General features: G+C 39.4%; 1 protein-coding gene across 5 annotated transcripts in view; it reads left to right on the top strand.

Annotated features, from left to right (window-relative positions):
• LOC107064167 (follistatin-A) overlaps positions 1 to 19,836 on the top strand; it is an 86,445-nt gene that overhangs the window by 30,304 nt on the left and 36,305 nt on the right. For 2 of the 5 annotated variants that reach the window (XR_016178496.1, XM_089178307.1), the window contains exon 1: positions 15,519 to 17,931. Coding sequence is in view for 4 of the 5 variants with exons in the window: in XM_089178307.1 (XP_089034433.1) it covers positions 17,565 to 17,931 (367 nt within the window). In the remaining variant the exon portion in view is untranslated. Of the gene's footprint in view, positions 1 to 14,951; positions 15,099 to 15,495; positions 17,932 to 19,836 lie in introns of those variants that run through there. The other 3 variants (XM_089178309.1, XM_089178308.1, XM_089178310.1) reach the window with 3 other exon arrangements.

Genomic DNA, 19,836 nt, shown 5'->3' with positions numbered 1-19,836 from the left:
GGTTGGCTGGTTGGCTGGTTGGTTGGCTGGCTGTCAAGTTGCGCAGGTGGCCGTACTGGACGTGGATACATGGGCCATGGCGTGGGCAGCAACGACCGTGGCCCCTGGAGGCAAGCAAGTTCTCTTTTGCAGTCGTCTCGTTTACCTCTTTCTCCTTCTCTCCCACATTTCCCCCCCCCCTCTCCTTCCATCGTCTTTTTCCACCTCTTCTTCTTCTTATTATTATTCTTCTTCTTCTTCTTCTACTTCTACTTCCTACGACTCGAAAAGGCTATTCCCCTTGACTACGAATCGAAACCCCGGAAGACTCACTCTTACGACACACATCGGTCACTTCTCAGGTCACTGCCGTCCCCCATCCCTCACCTCCTCTACTTACATATTCTTCTTTTGATCTATATATACTCTAATTAGAAAGCTTTACTGTTAAAAATCACATAGTTGAATCAAGTATTATGTTATGGTTAATCATTTTATTTCAATATGTTTTCTATGACGATTTGATTGGAAAAATCACTAACACGAATTATCACAGGGTTTCTCGTATGTACTTACGTTTTTGACACGATATTTTGCAAATATTTATTTATATTTTGTATGTTACATCGTGAAATAACGAAATTGAATTTCAATATTCACCTTGGTATATGTTAGAAATATCAATGTAGAAGAATAAACACAAACATTCGATCTTTCATCAAAGTATTTAGTATGTGTTAACATTGCATCGTGTGAATCACGGTAACATATATATATATAATATACTATGGGAGTGATTGTGAAGTGATTTAAAAGATATGAGGATATTTCTATTTTGAAACAAATAAAAACATTTTTAACTACTAAAGAAAGTAACAAAGCTACAGGTTTAAAGACTGTAGATATGAATACATATATATTATAGTATATGGTACTACATAAGACAAACAAGTATTCAATATAAATTTCATATATATATATATATATATTTACGTAACACTGTATTATAGATAATTAATTTATTCTATCGGCTATAAGTCATGTATATGCGATTAATCAAATTAAAACGAGCAATCATCAACAATGTCACACGCATATTGGCTCATTGATACTATCTTTCTTTCGCAAATCGACGTTGAATAACGACGTTGAGATCTTATCGAGTGGTTCGATGTTGTTTTTTTTTTTTTTCAAAATGGGAAGAAAAAAGAAAAAGCAAAAAAAGAAGCATAAACGAAAGCAACGTGAAAACTTGAAATTCGAAAGGGAAAACTTTATATATATATATATATACGTATGTACGTGGATCGTACATTCGAGCGTAACAGCAGCGTTATACGGCAGCAGGAAATTCGAAGGAACGATCAACCGACCGATCACGATAACACGTACCTACCTACCTACCTACCTACCTACCTATCTACCTACCTACCTACCTACCTACCTACAATATACAACTCTCTCCGCCGAAGGGCTCAACGACGTTTAATATCTCAATGTCCGTCGGAACGTCACTGGTGAACGTCGTCGTCTCCTCCTTCGCGGCGTAGCTAACTTTTCGTTCAAAATGTTGCTCACCAACAGGATTTACCTACCAACGAACCTGTCGCAAATTTACGTACCGTAAGATCGGACATTTTGCAAGTTGGTGTCGTGCAATTCACAAAGTAGTAGGTTATATTCTCTCTCTGGGGCACACTTGTCTGCCTCTTTCACTCTCTCTCTCTCGCTCTATCTTTCTTTCATTCTTTTTTTCTTTATTCAATCTTTTGGTATCTCTCGTTCGAAGGCCAACAGGCGCTTCTCCGAATGGTTCAACACACTGCCAATTCTGCTAGATCGAGCGGAAACGCTGACGATGAGAATTCAGAGGTGATGGAGCGGTTTGTAAATTCGACGGTGTATTTTTCCCTTCTTTCTTTCTTTCTTTCTTTCTTTCTTTCTTTCTTTTTTTTCTCTTTTATTTTTACTTTTTTTTTCTCTCTCTCTCTTTCTTTCTTTCTTCGACTACGTGGAACACAGTTCAGAAGAAAATCATGTTGGATAGGGAGAAACGCGCTTGCGTAAGAGTGAAAGAGTAAGGATAAAAAGTTGAAACGAGTAAGAATGAGTGAGCGAACAAGCAGGGTGGACTCTAGGGCAGGGAGGGAAGGAAGGAAGGAAGGAAGGAAAGAAAGAGAGAGAGAGAGAGAGAGAGAGAGAGAGGGTATCGAGAAGATCGGCTCGGGGCACGGTTCCGAGAGGACAAGGGTCCCACCACCCGCGCTCGAAACAGGGTAGAAACAATGAAGTTTTGAAGGGTTGGTTGACTTGGGCGGGGGGATCAAAGGTTGTGCGAAGGGGGCGCACGGTTTCAACAAGCCCACTGAGTGGCTATTAGGCACCCCCAAGCCAAGCAAGAGCAATTTGCTATAATCATTACTATTCAGGATCTCCGAGCCGAGAGAGGGTCCGTTTCTCTCTTTCTCTCTCTCTCTCTCTTTCTCTCCCCCGTCTCCGCGTTTCTCTTCCGTCTCGTTCGAAGGACTACGGGTGCGGTACGTTGCGGTACGATGCGGTAGTAGCTTATGCCACCCGCCAACCATTGTCAATGGCGAGTAATATCTGATCGCGGTTGCGCGCTCCTGCGAATACGAATATTGCTACTTATCTACTTTTCAACTGACTTGTCTTCCAAACGATCTAACTCTCTTTTCTTTTATTTTCTTTTTTTTTTCAAACAATCTTCTTCTTCTTCTTCTTCTTCTTCTCTGTTTGTCTCCCCCTGTCACCCCTGTTATTCAACGTTCGACATTTTTCTTCGATCTCTTCTCTCGTACTACCTTTCCTTATTATTTTCCATCAACTCACGGCTATGGTTATGTTTTGACGAGACGCTTCGATGATCTCCGACTCGATCGATCGATCGATCGATCGATCGGTCGGGCAAAATCGTAAATCGATCTTTTCTTTTGATCACAGATAAGGAGAGTGAAACCGACATAATTATAATGGCTGACTAATTCGCCGTATCATCGGATCGTAGAGCTTCTGTTTGTACGCCTGAAATATCATTGCGAGAGAGTAAGAGAGAGAGAGAGTATTCTCTCGAGGCGAGCCGTGCGGATCGAGGTCGCATTCAGGAGAAAAGAAAAAAAAAGAAGAAGAAGAAGAAGAAGAAGAAGAAGTAAAAGAAGAGAGGAGAGAAAGAGAGGAGGAACGGGGTAGGTAGCTGTAAGATAAGGAGGGTGACAGGTAGTAAAAAGAGCGTAAGAGCAAGAGGAGGAGGAGGAAGAGGGGGGGGTAGGCGGTGGAGAAGAAGAAGGAGATGTTGGAGTGGGGAAAGAAAAGGATGCATGAATGTGCCAGCAAGAACAATTGATGAAAAACGGTAGGAGAGTGGTCGGGTTTCTTGGAAAGTCTCTCCGCGAGCCGTACGGCGCAAAATGAGGGGAGGCAGGTGCATCGTCGATGCAGCTGGGAGGCTGCGTGCACCGTCTCTTCGTCCTCGTTGTCCTCGTATTCCTCATCTTACTCACCTTCATCGTTTTCTTCTTCTTCTTCTTCTTCTTCGTCTTCATCTTCGTCTTCGTCTTCTTCATCATCATCATCATCATCATCATCATCATCGTCGTCGTCGTCGTCGTCGTTTCAGGATACCCTGTTAATATCCTACCGTTCTCTTTCTCTTTTTTACCTTGCATCCTACAATCCTTTTTCCAAGGAACTTACCTAACACGTGTTAGGTATACAAAGAGATGATCTAAGGGAAAAATATTAAAAACGAGGGAGTATGAGTTAGGATGACATTTTTTGTCGTTACCCTTGTAAAGAAAATAAAGGAAGGTAGAGAGAAAGAGAATTTACCAAGGGTTGAAGAAAACTGTGAAGATGGTGGTAGTAGTAGTAGTAGTAGTAGTAGTAGTAGTAGGGGGTAAAAGTTTTTCTTCTACATAAACAAGTTCTCTAAACGATCTTCCAATTGTCCACCTTCTGGACAACCCCCACCAATTTGTCTGTTTTACTTAAAACGATTTTAAATTCTTGTCCTTAATAAAGACGGAAAAATGTAAGATGACAACGACGAATTTGGTCTCCCTCTCATTCGTGATACCAATAATACTTGAAAGATTTTAAAAGGAAAATAAAAAAGATAAACACAATCGCGCGAACGCGAGTTTCAACGAAAAAAGGGAGGCTGCTTGGATCTTTGGGCTCTTTAAGATTTCTCCAAGCATTCTCTCTCTCTTTCTCTCTCTCTCTTTCTTTCTCTCTTTCTTTCTTTCTTTCTTTCTTTCTTCTCGTCCTTCCACTTTATATCGTTCCGACATAGCGTCTGGAATGGTGCTCGCACTTAAAGGTTAGTTCACTCGTTGAGAGGAGCGAGACTGAATCGAAAGACAGAGGGACGAGCACCGGTCTAGACTGCCGGCAGACGTTGCAAAAGGACTACGATATATACTCGCGGCCGCACCTAAGGATGGAAGGACGCACCGACTAGTTTGCGATGCCTTTTACTTCTTCTCGTGGTATATTCGTTTCTTCACCTATCACGACCCATGTAATATCGTTTATCTAAATATCTTTGATACAGGTTAAACAATTACCTTACTTACGGTCCATTTGTTAACATAAGATTAACAAACTTCAAAAGTAACGTTCTCATTTTTGACAATGATTAACATTTTTTATCTATCCTATATATATATATATATATATATATATATATATATATATATATATATATAATATGGCGTTTAAAGAAATATAATAGTATTTGGGATAGTATTGGGATTTCTGTCAGGAGCGTGGAGTAGCAATTCGACCTATCTACTCTAATTTTGAATTTATCCACCAGATAGCGTATTCAAGTGCTAGATATCCCAATACAAATATAATAATATCGTTTGACATTTAAATTCATTCGTTGAAAAATAAAAACTCTGCGGGATGTCCAACGTCGGGGTTACCTGTTCTTCAACGATCAAAAATAAATAAAGTAAGAAAAAAGTATTGGGAGGGGGCGAGAGGGGGTGAGGGATGTCCCGCGGTCCGAAGATTTTGCAAAAATAAAACGATTCGCGATCGTTTATCGGCGCCCTAAAGAAGAATTCACTCGGATGACGTTGCAACGCATATGCGGATAAAACGTTTGCTCTCGAGGACCAAAGATAGAATGGAAAAGAGAACAAGAGAAAGAGTCTAGACTGTCGGCAGACTTGGCAAAACGACGAAAGCCAGAAGTCAGGTGAGGGTCTCACTACTTCTTTAGCTAGATACAACCTGGCTTTACCTCGTTTGATACCGACCGATCAATCGACCAAACGACCGGTCGACGGTTGCACTTAAACAAAAAAGAACGGATACGTGAATGGATTTTGTTTCTCGATATTTTACCTTAACATTGAAATTTATATATATATATATATATATTTACTAGGGGTGCACCGGCCACGTGTTGCTGTGGCTAATAAATATATAGATAGATCTGAATCTACGCACATAACATTTGTCTTTTTTTTCTCTTTTTTCTTAATATCCTTTTAAAGGAAAAATAATTATGGTGGGTCACCCTTATCACTCAGGGATATAAGAAATATAAGAAAAACTATTCTCATACCTACCGAATATACAGACAAAATTTCATATAAATCGTTCAAGTCGTTTCGGAGAATAAGAATAACAAACACTGTGACAGGGGAATTTTATAGAGATAAAGATATAAATTCGGTGTCACAATGTTTGTCTTCTAATAACTCCGAAATTTTCTAACCGATTTTAATGAAATTTTTTCTAATTTTGTGTGATTTGTTTCAACTTAGAATATAGGATAGATTTAATCAAGATTATTATTCTTTTTTATTGAAAAATTAAATAATTTATTATATAGAGGTTATCTTATATGTATATATAATTTAATCGTATTAGAAATGAAAGAAATCGATTATTCAAGATAAACGAATAAAAATCGTTCAAAAAATAACTATATATATACTATGAACAAGTATTATAATTATAATCACATTATTATTATTATTATTATTATTTAATTAATGAAAAAATAAATAAATCGTTTAACGTTCTAAGTATTTTCAAGATATTTCGATGAATCGAATGAAAAATCTGTTAATATCTACTAGAGATATTTTCTTATACGTTTGTATAAGAGTAAAAAAAAATAAAGAGAGAGAGAGAGAGAAGAGAAGAGAGAATCTCTCAAGATTCTACGTGTCCGTCAACATGTGGTTTCGACGGTCCACCTTTCGTCAAAGCAGACTACGAAGTTTCTTTATTCACGCGCTTGCACGCGACCAGCAACGAATACAGAAGAAATGCTACGAGTGGAAACGGGATTCCCATAGGTAGAAAAGGGTGGAAAGAGCGGTAGAGAAGCGGAGAAGCAATAATTCGTGTCGTAAGGTACGCCAATAAAGAAGCAAGAGAGAGAGAGAGAGAGTAAGGGAATAAAAATAAGAGAGAGGGGGTACGAAGCAAAATACTGGTAGGTAGGTAAGAGAGGTAAGTTGTTGTTGCCATTGGTCTTCTGTCTTTCTCTTTCTTTCCTTCTCATTCTCCTCCTCCTCCTCCTCCTCCTCCGTCACATTTCCTCCCCCTCTTACGGCAATGCATTATGCATGTGGGATGAGGCTTCGCAGTTTTGCGTATCAGATCCAACGTCACGTTAGTTTAAAATCAATGTTGCTTTTACCCTTGTCTTATCAATCTTACTGAACGATCTTCTTGGAAGCTGAACGATGATAATTCTAAGAGCATAGATAATACTATATCTCTATTTCTTATTTCTTATGTTGTTTCCTTTTTCCTTTTAACTAGTCGAGTTAATGTTAATGATATTAGTATTAACGTTATTGGAACGATTAAATTCATTGTATCGTATGTAATTGATGGGATTAATGGTAATATCAAAAAATATATATATATATGTAGATAGATAGATATTCTTATTGTAATATTTTGCTATTACGTTTCAACGACGACGATGAGATGCCAATCTCCTCGACCTAACGTCCATTACTTGCCAAGAAGGCGGCTCTATCGAAGAGGCAAACGTTCGTTTTGCTGCTGTTGCTGTTACTGTTGCTGTTGCTGTTGCTGTTGCTGTTGCTGCTGCTGTTGCTGCTGCTTTCCATTCTACGGACGCGCAGAGAATTTGAGATTTGCATAACAACTTCGCTACAAAAGCAAACTGCCGTTACGATCGTTTTGCATTTAAGCTTTACCTTTGAAACGTAAAGGTATATTTTCCGTCTGTCGGCCCTTTTTCGCTTTACCGCGTCGAAAGAACGATACCCCCGCATTGTTTCCGAATTTTTATTCCACCGTATGTTGTTTCGACTCGGTCCGAGCTTCGATTTACTTCGTGCGATAATGCAAACCATATCGTAGATTGTAATAGAGCAACATACTATTACTGTTAGAACAAAACAAGGATTTAATTATAGAGTTTATTTTTTTTTTTTTTTTTTTTTTTTTGGTTAAATATCAAACATAGTGATAAGATCATTACCGATCCTAATCGATAAAAGTTGTCTATTATTTTAGATAAATTATCTAAAGGATTAGATTAGACTAATTTATATATATATAGATACTTATCCTTTATCTTATCTAAAAGAAAAAAGACAAAATATATACAATATATATATATATATATATATATATATATATATATATATATATATATATATATATATATAGATAAGCTTTGTTATCAACCTAGTACCGATTGTTATTTCATTCTTATTAACCTCGAGTTCCATTTTCTTTGAACGAGTATACGGAATATCGTCATACCTCCCGTATCGTGCTTTTAAACTCCGCATTCCGTACCTTATAAAGAGTTCTGTCGTCTTATTGTACCGAGGACGCATAAGAAGCATACGTAGTCAAAGTATTGTTTCCGCACGTGTGCAACGTAAATCTCTAAACCGTAGTGATGCGAGTATACCGCGTGTCGTGCAGAGGTAGAACGACCGTGGATGAGCCAGTGAACGTCGTCGTCTCTCTCTCTCCCTCTCCCTCTCCCTCTCTTTTTCTCTCTGTTTCTCCCTTTACGGCTCTTTTTCTTACTCTTGAGAAAACCTACCTTTTTTTCTTTTTTTTTTTTCTAAAACACGATATATATATATATATATATACCAAACAACATAACTCGTGTTGTAGTAAATAATTTTGAAATCGTTAAAACTAATAATAAAAAAAAAACGTTGTTAACGTAAGTTATTTTGAAAAAAAAAAAATATATTCTAATTGTTAGATTTTATGGAAATATCCTGTCGTTAAATTAATAGCTATGGTAATAAAAGTAAACGCTGAGAGAGTATATCAGTTTTTCTCTCTATCTATCTTTATCTATCTCTCTCTCTCTCTCTATATATATATATATATATCTATTTATCTATCTCTGGTTTTGAACGCGAACATAATTACGCAACGGTATTGGTAGTGTACTATGGTATATAATGTTCGCCCCAGGCAACTCACGAGTCTCGACGTAAATTCGTCGATTACACGCTTGCAATTTCGTATGCAGAGAGTACTACTACTACTACGCTGAATATGTAATGTAGTAGCACAGTGCCTGCCTATCAACGGCTACCGAAACGCGTCCCAGACTCCAATCAGCGCGCGCAACCCTCGTTACGTTGGATTTACGGATGCGAAATCGAATCCTTCCTCTCTCTCTCTCTCTCACACACACACACATACTCTCTCTTTCTCTCGCATCACGATATGACTATATTACCGAATTGTACATGTGAATCGATTCGAACGATAATCTATGTTTCATTTGATCTAATGTTATGTTTTTCTTTTTCTCATACAATTACACATTTAGAATGTTTATTTCGTATTTAACAAGAAAAAGAAGACAGGAAAAGGGATTTAAAAAAAAAAAAAAAGGGTACGAGATAGAGAGAGAGAGAGAGAGAGAATATAGTGGGACGATTTGAATTTCTACATGACGCATAGAATAAAATCTAAACTGGCTCATATGCAACTGCATATTGCGTACGAACGAATACCAGCGATGCAGCTCACGAGCATCGGGCAAAGCACGAAAGGGGAAAAGAGGGGGACAGGGGGTACGGGGAGAGGTCGAGGGAAAGAGAAAGGGTAGAGGAGAGCGAGCGAGTGAACGAGAGAGTGAGTGAGTGAGGGAGGGAGGGAGGGAGGTAGGTAGGTAGGGGCGGGGGAGGGGTAGGTAGAAAACGCAGCTGCAATGTACACGACGACCGACGGTCCTGCACCAGTTTGAGCGAGAGCAATAAAGTCTATGTTGTTGCCTAGACCCGAGGAGCGAGATTGTCGAGCACGGCCATTCTTAGCGACAGCTTCCGGTGTACGCACGTCGTCACTTCCGGGCCGACACCGTGAGAGCCTAGATTCTTTAAGCGGCCCGCTATACGCCGGATGTAACAACGTGGCCGTTGCCTTCGCGGATCCCAATAATAACAGTAATAAGAAAATTATCTGTGAATGGGATTTCTTTCCGCTTACATCTTGTCTTTTCTTTTCTTTTTTTTTTTTAATTCTTTTATTTTTTTCTTTTTCTTCTCCCTCTCTCTCTCTCTCTTTCCATCTCGTTTCTTATTCCCAGCTTTTTTTATTTTTATTTTGTTGTTGTTGTTGTTGTTGCTGTTATTTTCTTATTTCGTGGAAGGATAAGTACTAGTCCCGATTCGAAAGAGAATATAAACGGTCAATGGAACGAAATTGGTTTTGTTTCACAAATGGGATATATATATATATATATATATATATATATATATATATATATATATATATAAGAGATTTCATGGAAAAATAAATCAAAATCTTCTCTACGAGAGAATGAGAAATATTCTAAGAATATGAAAATCTTACGATAAACTACTACCACGATGATCCAGCCTATGTAACGCGTTTGATAGTTTTTAGGATAAAAATAATCTTATTTCGTAGCACGCTCGGCTCTCATCACTCGACTTTTTTATTTTTTTATTTTGACACTCCGTAGATTTTTCTTCGAGTTTTCTTTTTCCATCTTTTATTTTATTTTTTTTTTTCCCATTCCATTTTTATGTTCCTTCTTCTTCTTCTTCTTCTTTTTCGTCCGGCTGCAACCCGCATGGTTCTTTCTAATTTGGTGTCACGGTAATATCGAAGGGAAAATTAAAAAAAAAAAAGGATTTTCGAGGTGTGCACACTCTCGTATGTTTTTAGTCGTGTTTTTAGTCACACACGTACACACACAAAAGACATAAAAATAATTACTTTATGATCGATTGCATCGCACGAATCAACTTTAGGTGATTTCTAATTGTGTATCGCGTTGTTATTCGCGGAAGATTGTATTTCGAATGGATTTAAATTAGAGAGAAAGATGATTAAGATAATCAACCTTCGCCAATGTGTGAGAGTCAAATTTATTTAAAAAAAAAAAAAAAGAAAAATAGCATTAATACATGCCTATGATTCCGCGAATGATACGTTTCAACGATAGTCATGGAAAATTTCTATTCACGTGCATCGCCCACGACAATCGAGTCTGACTCATAATCAGAAACCTTTATTCGAAAACAGACGACATTTAAATGTGACTTCGTCGTTTAACAGTGTTCCAATATTATTTATAATATAATTTAGAAAAAAGAGAGAGAGAGAGAGAACAAAGGTATTACATTATAATCTATAATCTACAAATAAAATAAAGTTCTGTACGTTTAGACAAATAGTGGTTCAATATATTTTGGTCATTAAAGATAAGCTAATTTTAGAAAAATGGGATATATAGTACAAATTGTCATCACACTGGCAATTAGTCATAAATAATGATATTCAATAAAGTATATTCAAAGTGTACAAAATTTATATTATTTTGTTTTATTCTAAAAATATATATACTTGAAAACCATAAAGTAAGTAGCACGTGTATTAATCGACAAGAAGGATTGAGCTTCCCCGATATGAACGTTCGGAGAGTAGTTTGTTCAAGATCTCTTTCTTCTCCTTCAACGAATCTCCCTTTACGAAGAAGAGGATAACCCGCGGCGCAAATGAAGCAAATTGACGAATACGTCAGATACGTATCCGTTTCGTCCTGTTCTATCGAGTTTTTGCTTGGTTCCAAGTATTAAAAGCAACGTCGCACGAGACGTAATTACTCTGAGGCTGAGGATCACCAGTGCCTAGGGGCATCCAGTCCAAGCAGAGTCTTTTTCTCTCTTTTTTTTTTACTTTCGTTTTGCTTTCAGCTTAAATCGACAAAATCGGCGACATCCTCGTAGCCATCCCCTTACGACGTACGCCGTCCGTCCCATTCCTGGCCGCCACTTCCATCGACTTTTTGTCAAGTTTCGCACAGATTGGTGGACTACCATATCGAGTGGTGGCCCAAGACCAAGAGAACGCGTTTCTGTTCTTCGAGTATGAATGGATCGACGAGTTCTCTACCATCGAGAGGTTCTCCTTCATCCACCGAAACGAACTAACCGTCCCGTTTTCTTCCTTCTTCTTCTCTTTCGTATTATCATCATCATCATCATCATCATCATCATCATTTTCTTCTTATTCTTATTCTTTTTCCTACTTACGGCAAAGAAAGTAAACGAAATGATGAGCTAGCAAGAAATAAAGGAAAGGAAAGTCCGATGTAAGGAGAGATCTTGTTGTGTACGTAGAAAATGGAACTCTTGAAATGTGAACGATCAACGAATAAGTAACGGATAACGACGAAAGTGAGAGTTTCCGTTTTTTTTTTTTTTCCTATTCTTTTCTTTTCTTTCTTACTTAATTCCTTTCACCCTAATATATCCTTCCCATATAGTAAGAGAAATGTGATTAAGCCCTCCTTTTTAAGCGGTAAAGAGAAGCAAAAAGCACGCCTCCCCTTTTGATCGTACCACGCTGAATCATTCAACGACGAATGAAAAGCGAATTGGGGTAAACGATAAATCACCTAAAATGATTAGCATTAGTTTTTATATATATACATATATATATCTTTTATTTCACTTCGAATGATTTATCAACGGTTAATCGTTTTCTATGTATACAAACAAAAAAAGTAGTGTGTTTGTTACTTTGAATTAGTTATCATATATATATATATATATATATAAAGTAACAAACACACTACTTTTTTTTATATACATAGAAAATGATTAACCGTTGATATATATATACATGTATATAAACCTTTTTTTATCGATGGATTTAAAGAAGAAACGAGAGAGAGGGAAGTTGTTGTTCATCTTCTTCGACGAAAAACCGAGTTCTCGTTCTCTTCATTCAGAAAATTCTCCTTTAGGTATATAACAAGAGTGTGCGTTTAAAAGAAGCTCACCTGTTCTGGGCATAACGCCTCAGTCCCTCGCCCCTCCCCGCACACTCATACTTCTCTCCCTCCGCCCTACTCGAGATGGATCGATCGATCGTTCTTTTCTTTTCTTTTATTTTCTTTTCTTTTTCGTCGCGAACGCGACGATCTCGAAGGAAGGCGAGATTCCGTTCGAAAGAAAGGAGCGCCTTTTCTTTCTCTCTCTTCCTCTCTCTCTTTCTCTCTCTCTCTCTCTCATTCGGTCGCGCTCGCGCGCACACTCTCTGCAGAGAGACGCGGATAGAGAGGAACTCACTATATCCAGTCACAATCACTCGCAGTCGCGGACCAACGGTCTTGTGCTTTTACTACTGCCCCCCCCCTCTCTCTCCTACTTCTCGTTGCTCCTCCTCCTCCTCCTCCTCCTCCTCCTCCTTCTTCTTCACTTCTTCTTCACTTCTTTTGCTTCTGCTTCTTCTTCTTCTTCTTCTTGTTCTTTTCCTTCATCAGCACTCACCAACCGCTCGGTGGTTTCTCTCTTTCTCTTCTCCTTTCGTTGGTCACCCTTTCGTTGACTGCTATCCATCCGTCGTCGTCGTCGTCCGTCGTCTGCTGTCTAAGACTCCGTTGGCGGACAGTGAATTACGTCCATTGACTGGACGTGGCCGGGCAGACGGCCTGGGCCCGACCATATACAGACTAGATTCACTTCACCGCCGTCGTCGTCGTCCTGCTCTCACTCCTCTCTCTCTCTCTCTCTCTCTCTCTCTCTTTATTTCTCTTTCTCTTACACTCACACTCACCACGTGAGTCTTTTTCTACATCCAAGTTGGTCGTTCGTACTACACGACGACTACGGACTACGACGATGACGATGACGACGATGGTTCACGACGACACGACTACTACGCACAATCTCAAACGCGAAACGAATGAAAATAATCAAAGCTCTCGTTATATACCTATATATACATATATATATATATATATATATATATATATATATATATATATGTATATGTATATGTATATACAGACGTTTTATATAGGTATTACTATCCGCTCGTTGCATTTACTTTTACTTTCGCATCATCGTATTTATAATACCGATCGTCGTTTATCCAAGTAGAAGAATCCCCCCTTGCTCTTGCCTCTGCCCCTCCCTACTGTACCCCACCTCACCCCCACTCCACCTCTCTTAGGGTACCAACGGCGACGTCCCGGGGAGTTATGCAGGTTCGTTGAAAGGAAAAATAATCGGAGAATCACACAGACTCGAAGGTAGATATATCGTCCTGAAAGATACGACCGCTCTCGTGTAATGCTCCTGGCACTGATCGATGCACCGTGATATATAACGCACGTCGTCTCGCCGAAGCTCTCTTAATGGGATCCGCACAGGCGGAAATCCAAAGCGGACCGATAAATTACAGCATTAACGAATCTTGGCCACGATCGCAGCAGCAGCCACCGATCGGCGGCGGATTTTCGATTTTTGTTACTCGGATTGATAATCCCCTTTTTACCACCGGTGGTGTACTCTTTTCTTATCTTTATTTTCTTTTTTTTTCTTTTTTTTTTTCTTTATCTTTATCCTTTTTTCTTCCTGATTAGCAATTATTTTTATTCGAACCTTTTTTTATATATATATATTTTTTTTTCATCGTTGTTGTTGTTCCCTTCTTCAAACGGCAACGGCATGATTTTTATTGAACGATGCAAAGGAAAAGAATGTTACACGAACTCGAGATATTGGGTTGTCTAAGGTGGGGGGGGGGGGAGAGAAGGGGGAAGGGAGGGGATTGAATTAGATCGCACGATCTTGCGGTCTGTAGCCATTTCAACAACATCACGACAGGTGGTAAACATCGAAATAGTCAATGATGTGTTTGGTGGTTGCTACCAATTGCCAAAGAATGGTTCGAAGCGAATGCAAGGTCAGTTATGGCCGGATGCAGGCGGCCTAACATCCCAGCAGGAACTTTTTTAGTCATTCGCAGGAGCAGCAACAGCAACAGCAACAGCAGCAAGGAAGGATCCCACCATTCAGAAGGAATCATTCCAAGTTCAACCACTCATATGAAATTTTTCAACCCCCTCCCCTACTCCCCGGAAATGTCAGTTAATGAAAAGTAAAAGAGAGGAAAAAGAGAAAACGATAGGATATTAAGAAGATAAAAATGAGTAGTGCTGTGCGATATCAATTAGCATATCTCTTGGACGACGAGATGGTAGGTAAAAAGGGGAAGGAGGATGGTAAGGAGGAAGAGAGTTGAGGGGTGGAATAGGAGGAGGAGAAGGGTGAGAAGGAGAAGGAAATGGAGGGTGAGGATAGGTAGGAAGGAAGTTTAAGGGGGAGATAGTGGGGGTAGTTTCTCTGTCAGCAAACGTTAAGGGTGTGCGCTGTAAGGAGAACGCGTAGAGTATCCATTAGCCCCTGTGGTGGGTGGTTGGGTGGTGGGTCCGGTACCGAAGGTATCGTCACGTGCCCAGGGGGCGGTACCGCTTTGTCGGGACTGCTGTACGGTATAAAAGAGAGACGTACCCGCGATGCATCCACCAATTACGCTTGCACCTTGCCGACGGCCAACGTGGACTCGGGAAAATCTTCCGCGTGCGTTTTTATATCCTACGAGAAGACACCTTCTTTTTCTTCTTCTTCTTCTTCTTCTGCTTCTTAGTCTTTTCTTCTTTTTTCCCCAAACTTTACTTCCATTATTATTATTATTATTATTATTACACATCTTCGTTTTTGCGTTTATTATTTCACTCTTATTTCGATTTCGTTCGATCTCATCCATCTTGGAAAGATTAAAAGGCAAGTACCTGGATATGAATTAATCTTCTTTCGATAATTCAAAGGATGGTCGAAAGTATTTATATATATACGTCACAGTAAATCTCTTCCTTAACCCGATCATTCCCTGACGCATGATCATTATTATAGAGTCATATATAGATATCGAATATATATAAGATCATTTGCAATTAGTTTAAAATCGCATGTATAAAAGAGGGAAGACGGAGAAAGGGAATATATATGTATATATATATACTATCGCGTATAAGAGTTTTTATGCAAAAATATTTCAAAGATCAAAGATCGAATCGATTATCGAGTATATACGTCATAATCGAGATGAGATGGGAAGGGAGGGGGAATGAGTTGAAGAAAAGATAAAAGGAAGAAGGAAGAGGAGGAAGTCTCGAGCAAAGTGTAAAAGCGCAATCCTGTAAGAAGGTAGAAAAGGCAGGCAGCAAACAGGCAACAAGGAGGCAGGCAAGAAGGGAAGCAAGGGTAGAAAGGAAAGAAAGAAGGAAGATAGGAAGGAAGAAAGAAAGAAAGGAAGAAAGGAAGGAAGGAAAGGAAGAAGAAGAAGAAGAAGAAGAAGTAGAAAAAAAGAAAAAGAGGTGGAGGAGGAAGAGAAAGAAGAAGAAGACGAAGAAGAAGAAGAAGAAGAAGAAGAAGAAGAAGAAGAAGAAGAAGAAGAAGAAGAAGAAGAAGAAGAAGAAGAAGAAGAAGAAGAAGAAGAAGAAGAGGGAAAGTAGTGAGGAATAGGAGGGGAGAGAGGCATGCAGACTGGAGGCCGGCACACGGGCAGATAGTCTCGGTGCTGCCGCCGCCACCGCTGCCGCCGTGCTCGAAGAAGGGAAGTGGGGACACATAACAGAGAGCGCGCGGCCGCGTGTGCAGGCCGCTTTTGCAGAGCTTCGCTTGGCACACGGCGAAACGTTCCGCCTCGTGCTGCTGCTGCTGCTGCTGCTACTGCTGCTGTTACTGCTGCTGTTTTACTGCTGATACTACTGCTATTGCTGTTGTTGCTGTTGTTTGCTGTTATTGTTATTACTGTTGCTGCTGCTGCTGTTGTCATTATTACTGTTGCAACTACTGCTACAACAACAACTACTACTACTACTATTGCTGGTGGTGTTCCTGTTGAAACTGCCGTCGTCATCGTCGTCGTCGTCGTCATTGTCGTCGTTTCGTTCTTCCTTTTTCTCACATCAGTTTTACCGGCCGATTTCGTGCGTGCGTGCGTGCGTGCGTGCGCGCGTTAGCTCGCTTATTCCCGAATATCATCGCAACCAGAACATATATCTCACAAATTGCATCGTCGAACTTTGACGCGCGCGCGCGCGCACTAATTTCGCGCGCTTGCTATTCCGTTAGGAAGAGAGAAAGAGAGAGAGAGAGAGAGAGAGGAAAAGAGGGTTTTTTGTTTTTTTGTTAAAAAAGAAGAAAGTAACGAAAGAGAAAAATAGTGTTATTGTTTTTCTCGTCAAATCTTATTCCTTACGTCAAAAAGAAAAAATCGTAAGGTATTTGAAAAAGAAGAAGAGGAGAAAGAGGAAAATAATTGTTTAGGATCGGTGTGAGAAGAGAAGAGAAGAGAAGAGAAGAGAAGAAGAGACCAATAATAAGAAAAAAAACCAAACGAAAAAGAGAAAAAGAAAGAGAGAGAGAGAGAAAGAAGGAGGGACCGGTGATGTGTTGCACGTCACGTGCTCCACGTGTCGGCACAGTGATGAATCCTCCTCAAGCACCAAGAAGAAAATATTCTTCCTCTTCTTTCGTTATATGGCGTGCTTTAATCGATGAAGAAAGTATTATTTTCATATAATCACGGAATATACTTGAAGAAAGGGAAGAAGAAACGTTAGAAATCGAAGAGAGAGAGAGAGAGATATATATATATATATCAATCGTTTTTCTCTTCCCCCATGTGCCACCGATCTTGCGATGCTCGTCCATCCATCAACATATTCACCGGAATTTCCTCCTTTCGTATTAAAAATCTGCTGTTCCGTCTTCCGCTCTTGTCTATGCGAGAAAAGGATGTCGAGGACGACGACGTTATTACGAGAAAACTCGACGAGGATGATAGTGACGCCGCTCGGTCAGCGACGGGAATGAATGAATGAATGAATAATAATAATAGTAATAATAATAATTATTATTATTATTATAATTATAATAATAATAATCGAATAAAATGTTTTTTCGATCAACACAGATCGGTTCGCACGAGTGTGAGATGTGACGCGAAAAAATACTATAGAGACTTTCCTATTGAAAGAGGGGAGAAGGGAGCGCTAGCTGATTTGTGTAAAAAAAAAAAAAAAAAAAAAAGAAAAAAACGAGAAAAACTCGGGTTACGATTAAATCGTCACGTTTGTTGTGTTATTGGTGTCGATAGGCTGCAAACGTGAAAATCTACCAAGGAGAGAGGAAAAAAAGAGGGAAAAATAAAAGGCGGATGGTAAATAAGTAGAGAAGAGGCAGATGAGATGTGAAGTACGAGGACAACAGGAGGGTGCTGCTACCACCATTGCCACCGCCACCACCACCACCACCACCACCACCACCGTTGCCGCTGTCGCCGCCTCCACCACCACCACCACCACCACCACCACAACCATCACCACCACCGCCGTCGTCCAAGTCGAAGTCCGAGTAGAATTAGCGGAAGTCGCAAAGCCGGAGACAGGGTCGCCGGTGATCGTCGAGGCAACGAGACGTCACGGCCGAAACTGGGGCGGGCCGCCTGAAATGACGGCCCTGCGACGATCCTTCGCAGCACCCGCTTACAAGACTTCCTTCGTCCTCCTATCCCTCGTTGGTTTGCTGCTACGGATAAACCCTACCACCGGTAAGTCCCCAATACACTTTTCACCGATTCTTCTCCTGTATCAATGAAATATTATTCATTTTGTCCTTTTTTTTCTTTTTTAATTATAGTTACGGTAGTATTTAGCGATAGGTATATATATGAACTATATATTACCTGTATATCTATATATGTATATGTACAAATTATTTTAAATTTGTAATATTTTTTATTTGTTGTTGTCCCACTCCCTCCCCCCACCCCTCATTTAAGGCAAACGATCATTGATAGAGAACAAGTTCGTTGCTAACGAGTTATTAGAGAATTTTCTGATTATTATTATTATTATTATTTTCTTCTTTTCGTATATCAAACGTACGCGAAGAGAGTGGTTTTATGATGAGAAGACGGACGCGTCAAACGCGATAAAGTTTTTGTATATAAGATACGCGCGGTAAAAGGCATCGAAAGAGAGAGAGACGCCCGTCCTCTTCCCGATATTCTCCGACGGCATTGGGTAGCTTGTCTCTCTCTCTCTCTCTCTCTCTCTCTTTCTCTCTCTTTCTCTCTTTTTTCTCTCTTTTCTTCTACGACGCACACAACGCACAGTTTCATAAACTACGCTCTCGCTATAATCGCTCGATGAATGTCATCGCGCTGATTTGTTCGTGCTTATGTAAGAGAGAACCGTCGTCTCGTTTACGATGACATTGGAAATCCGTGCGTCATCGTTCTTTCTCTCTCTCTCTCTCTCTTTCTCTCTCTCTTTCTCTCTCTCTTTCTTGTCATCGAACAACCCTGCTTATGTACGTTTTCAAGGATTATGCATCACCTTCTTCTTCCTCTTTCTATCAAACTTTTTTCGAAGCCTATCTATTCTTTCGAAGAAGTTCCAAAGATCATCATTATCATCATCATCATCATCATCATCATCATCATCGTAACGGAGAAAGTCGAGTACAAGTACCTAAGCCAATCAATGTGTCGAGACATACTACTCGTCTAACATATTTGTTCAAGAGACGGTAAAATTACTGTCCAAACTATATTATTCCCAATATGATCACCGCGAGCTTCGAGCTCAATGGAATCGCTTAACCAACATGATATTTGATATCTCGCTAAAGATATCTCTCGATAGTGTTCGTTAATTATCATAGAATCAACTCACAATATTTTCGATGAAAATCTATAAACTTTGTTACATTTTTTTTTTTTTTTTTTTATTATTATTATTATTATTAACTAAAAAAGAAAACATCTATTTTACCTCAGTTGAATAAATTCTCTACTGAACATATTTTTCTCTCTCTCTCTCTCTCTCTCGTTGAAATCATAACGTAATTCGCGATAGATACAAATTATCTAAATATAATTTTAATAAATAAGAATATAAAAAAAAAACAACAAATTTTTCTTATATATTTATTTTGTAATATTAAAATGCTCACCATTATTCAAATCTACTATAGAGGAGAGTGTGAATAGTACAAAATGAAAACTCCCTTGTTATCATAATAATCGTTGATAGTTAACAGTAAAATTCTGCATGTCTGATGCACGACGAAAAAGGGTAAGAAACACGTTACGAAATTTCCCGGAGACGTTTATGAAGTTTTAGAGTCGGCTAATGTATGTATTTTCCATCTCTCTCACTTACTCTTAATCTTTCTCTTTGTTTCTCTCTCTCTCTCTCTCTGTCTCTCTCTCTCTCTGTCTCACTTTCTCGTGGCGCGATGTGTCGCGGTTTTCCCCTTCGGCGTTTGTCGGATGCCAGACGTGGAATTAGCGCTGAATTAATTCGCACTTTATCGTCTGAGTTGCGTCTGGGCTGCGTCTGGGTAGCGACTGAGCTGCGTTTATCGTTCATTCGAAGGCGAACAACGTTGCCAAAGACGGCAACGACGACACAACTAAGACGACGTAGATGATGACAATAACAACAAC

The sequence above is a fragment of the Polistes dominula genome, unplaced genomic scaffold (assembly GCF_049000335.1).
Source record: "Polistes dominula isolate Pdom_NZ unplaced genomic scaffold, Pdom_raw_medaka contig_77, whole genome shotgun sequence".
Lineage (NCBI taxonomy): Eukaryota > Metazoa > Arthropoda > Insecta > Hymenoptera > Vespidae > Polistes > Polistes dominula.
The sequence above is the reverse complement of the archived record's forward strand: the minus strand, read 5'-3'. Positions and strand labels throughout refer to the sequence as shown.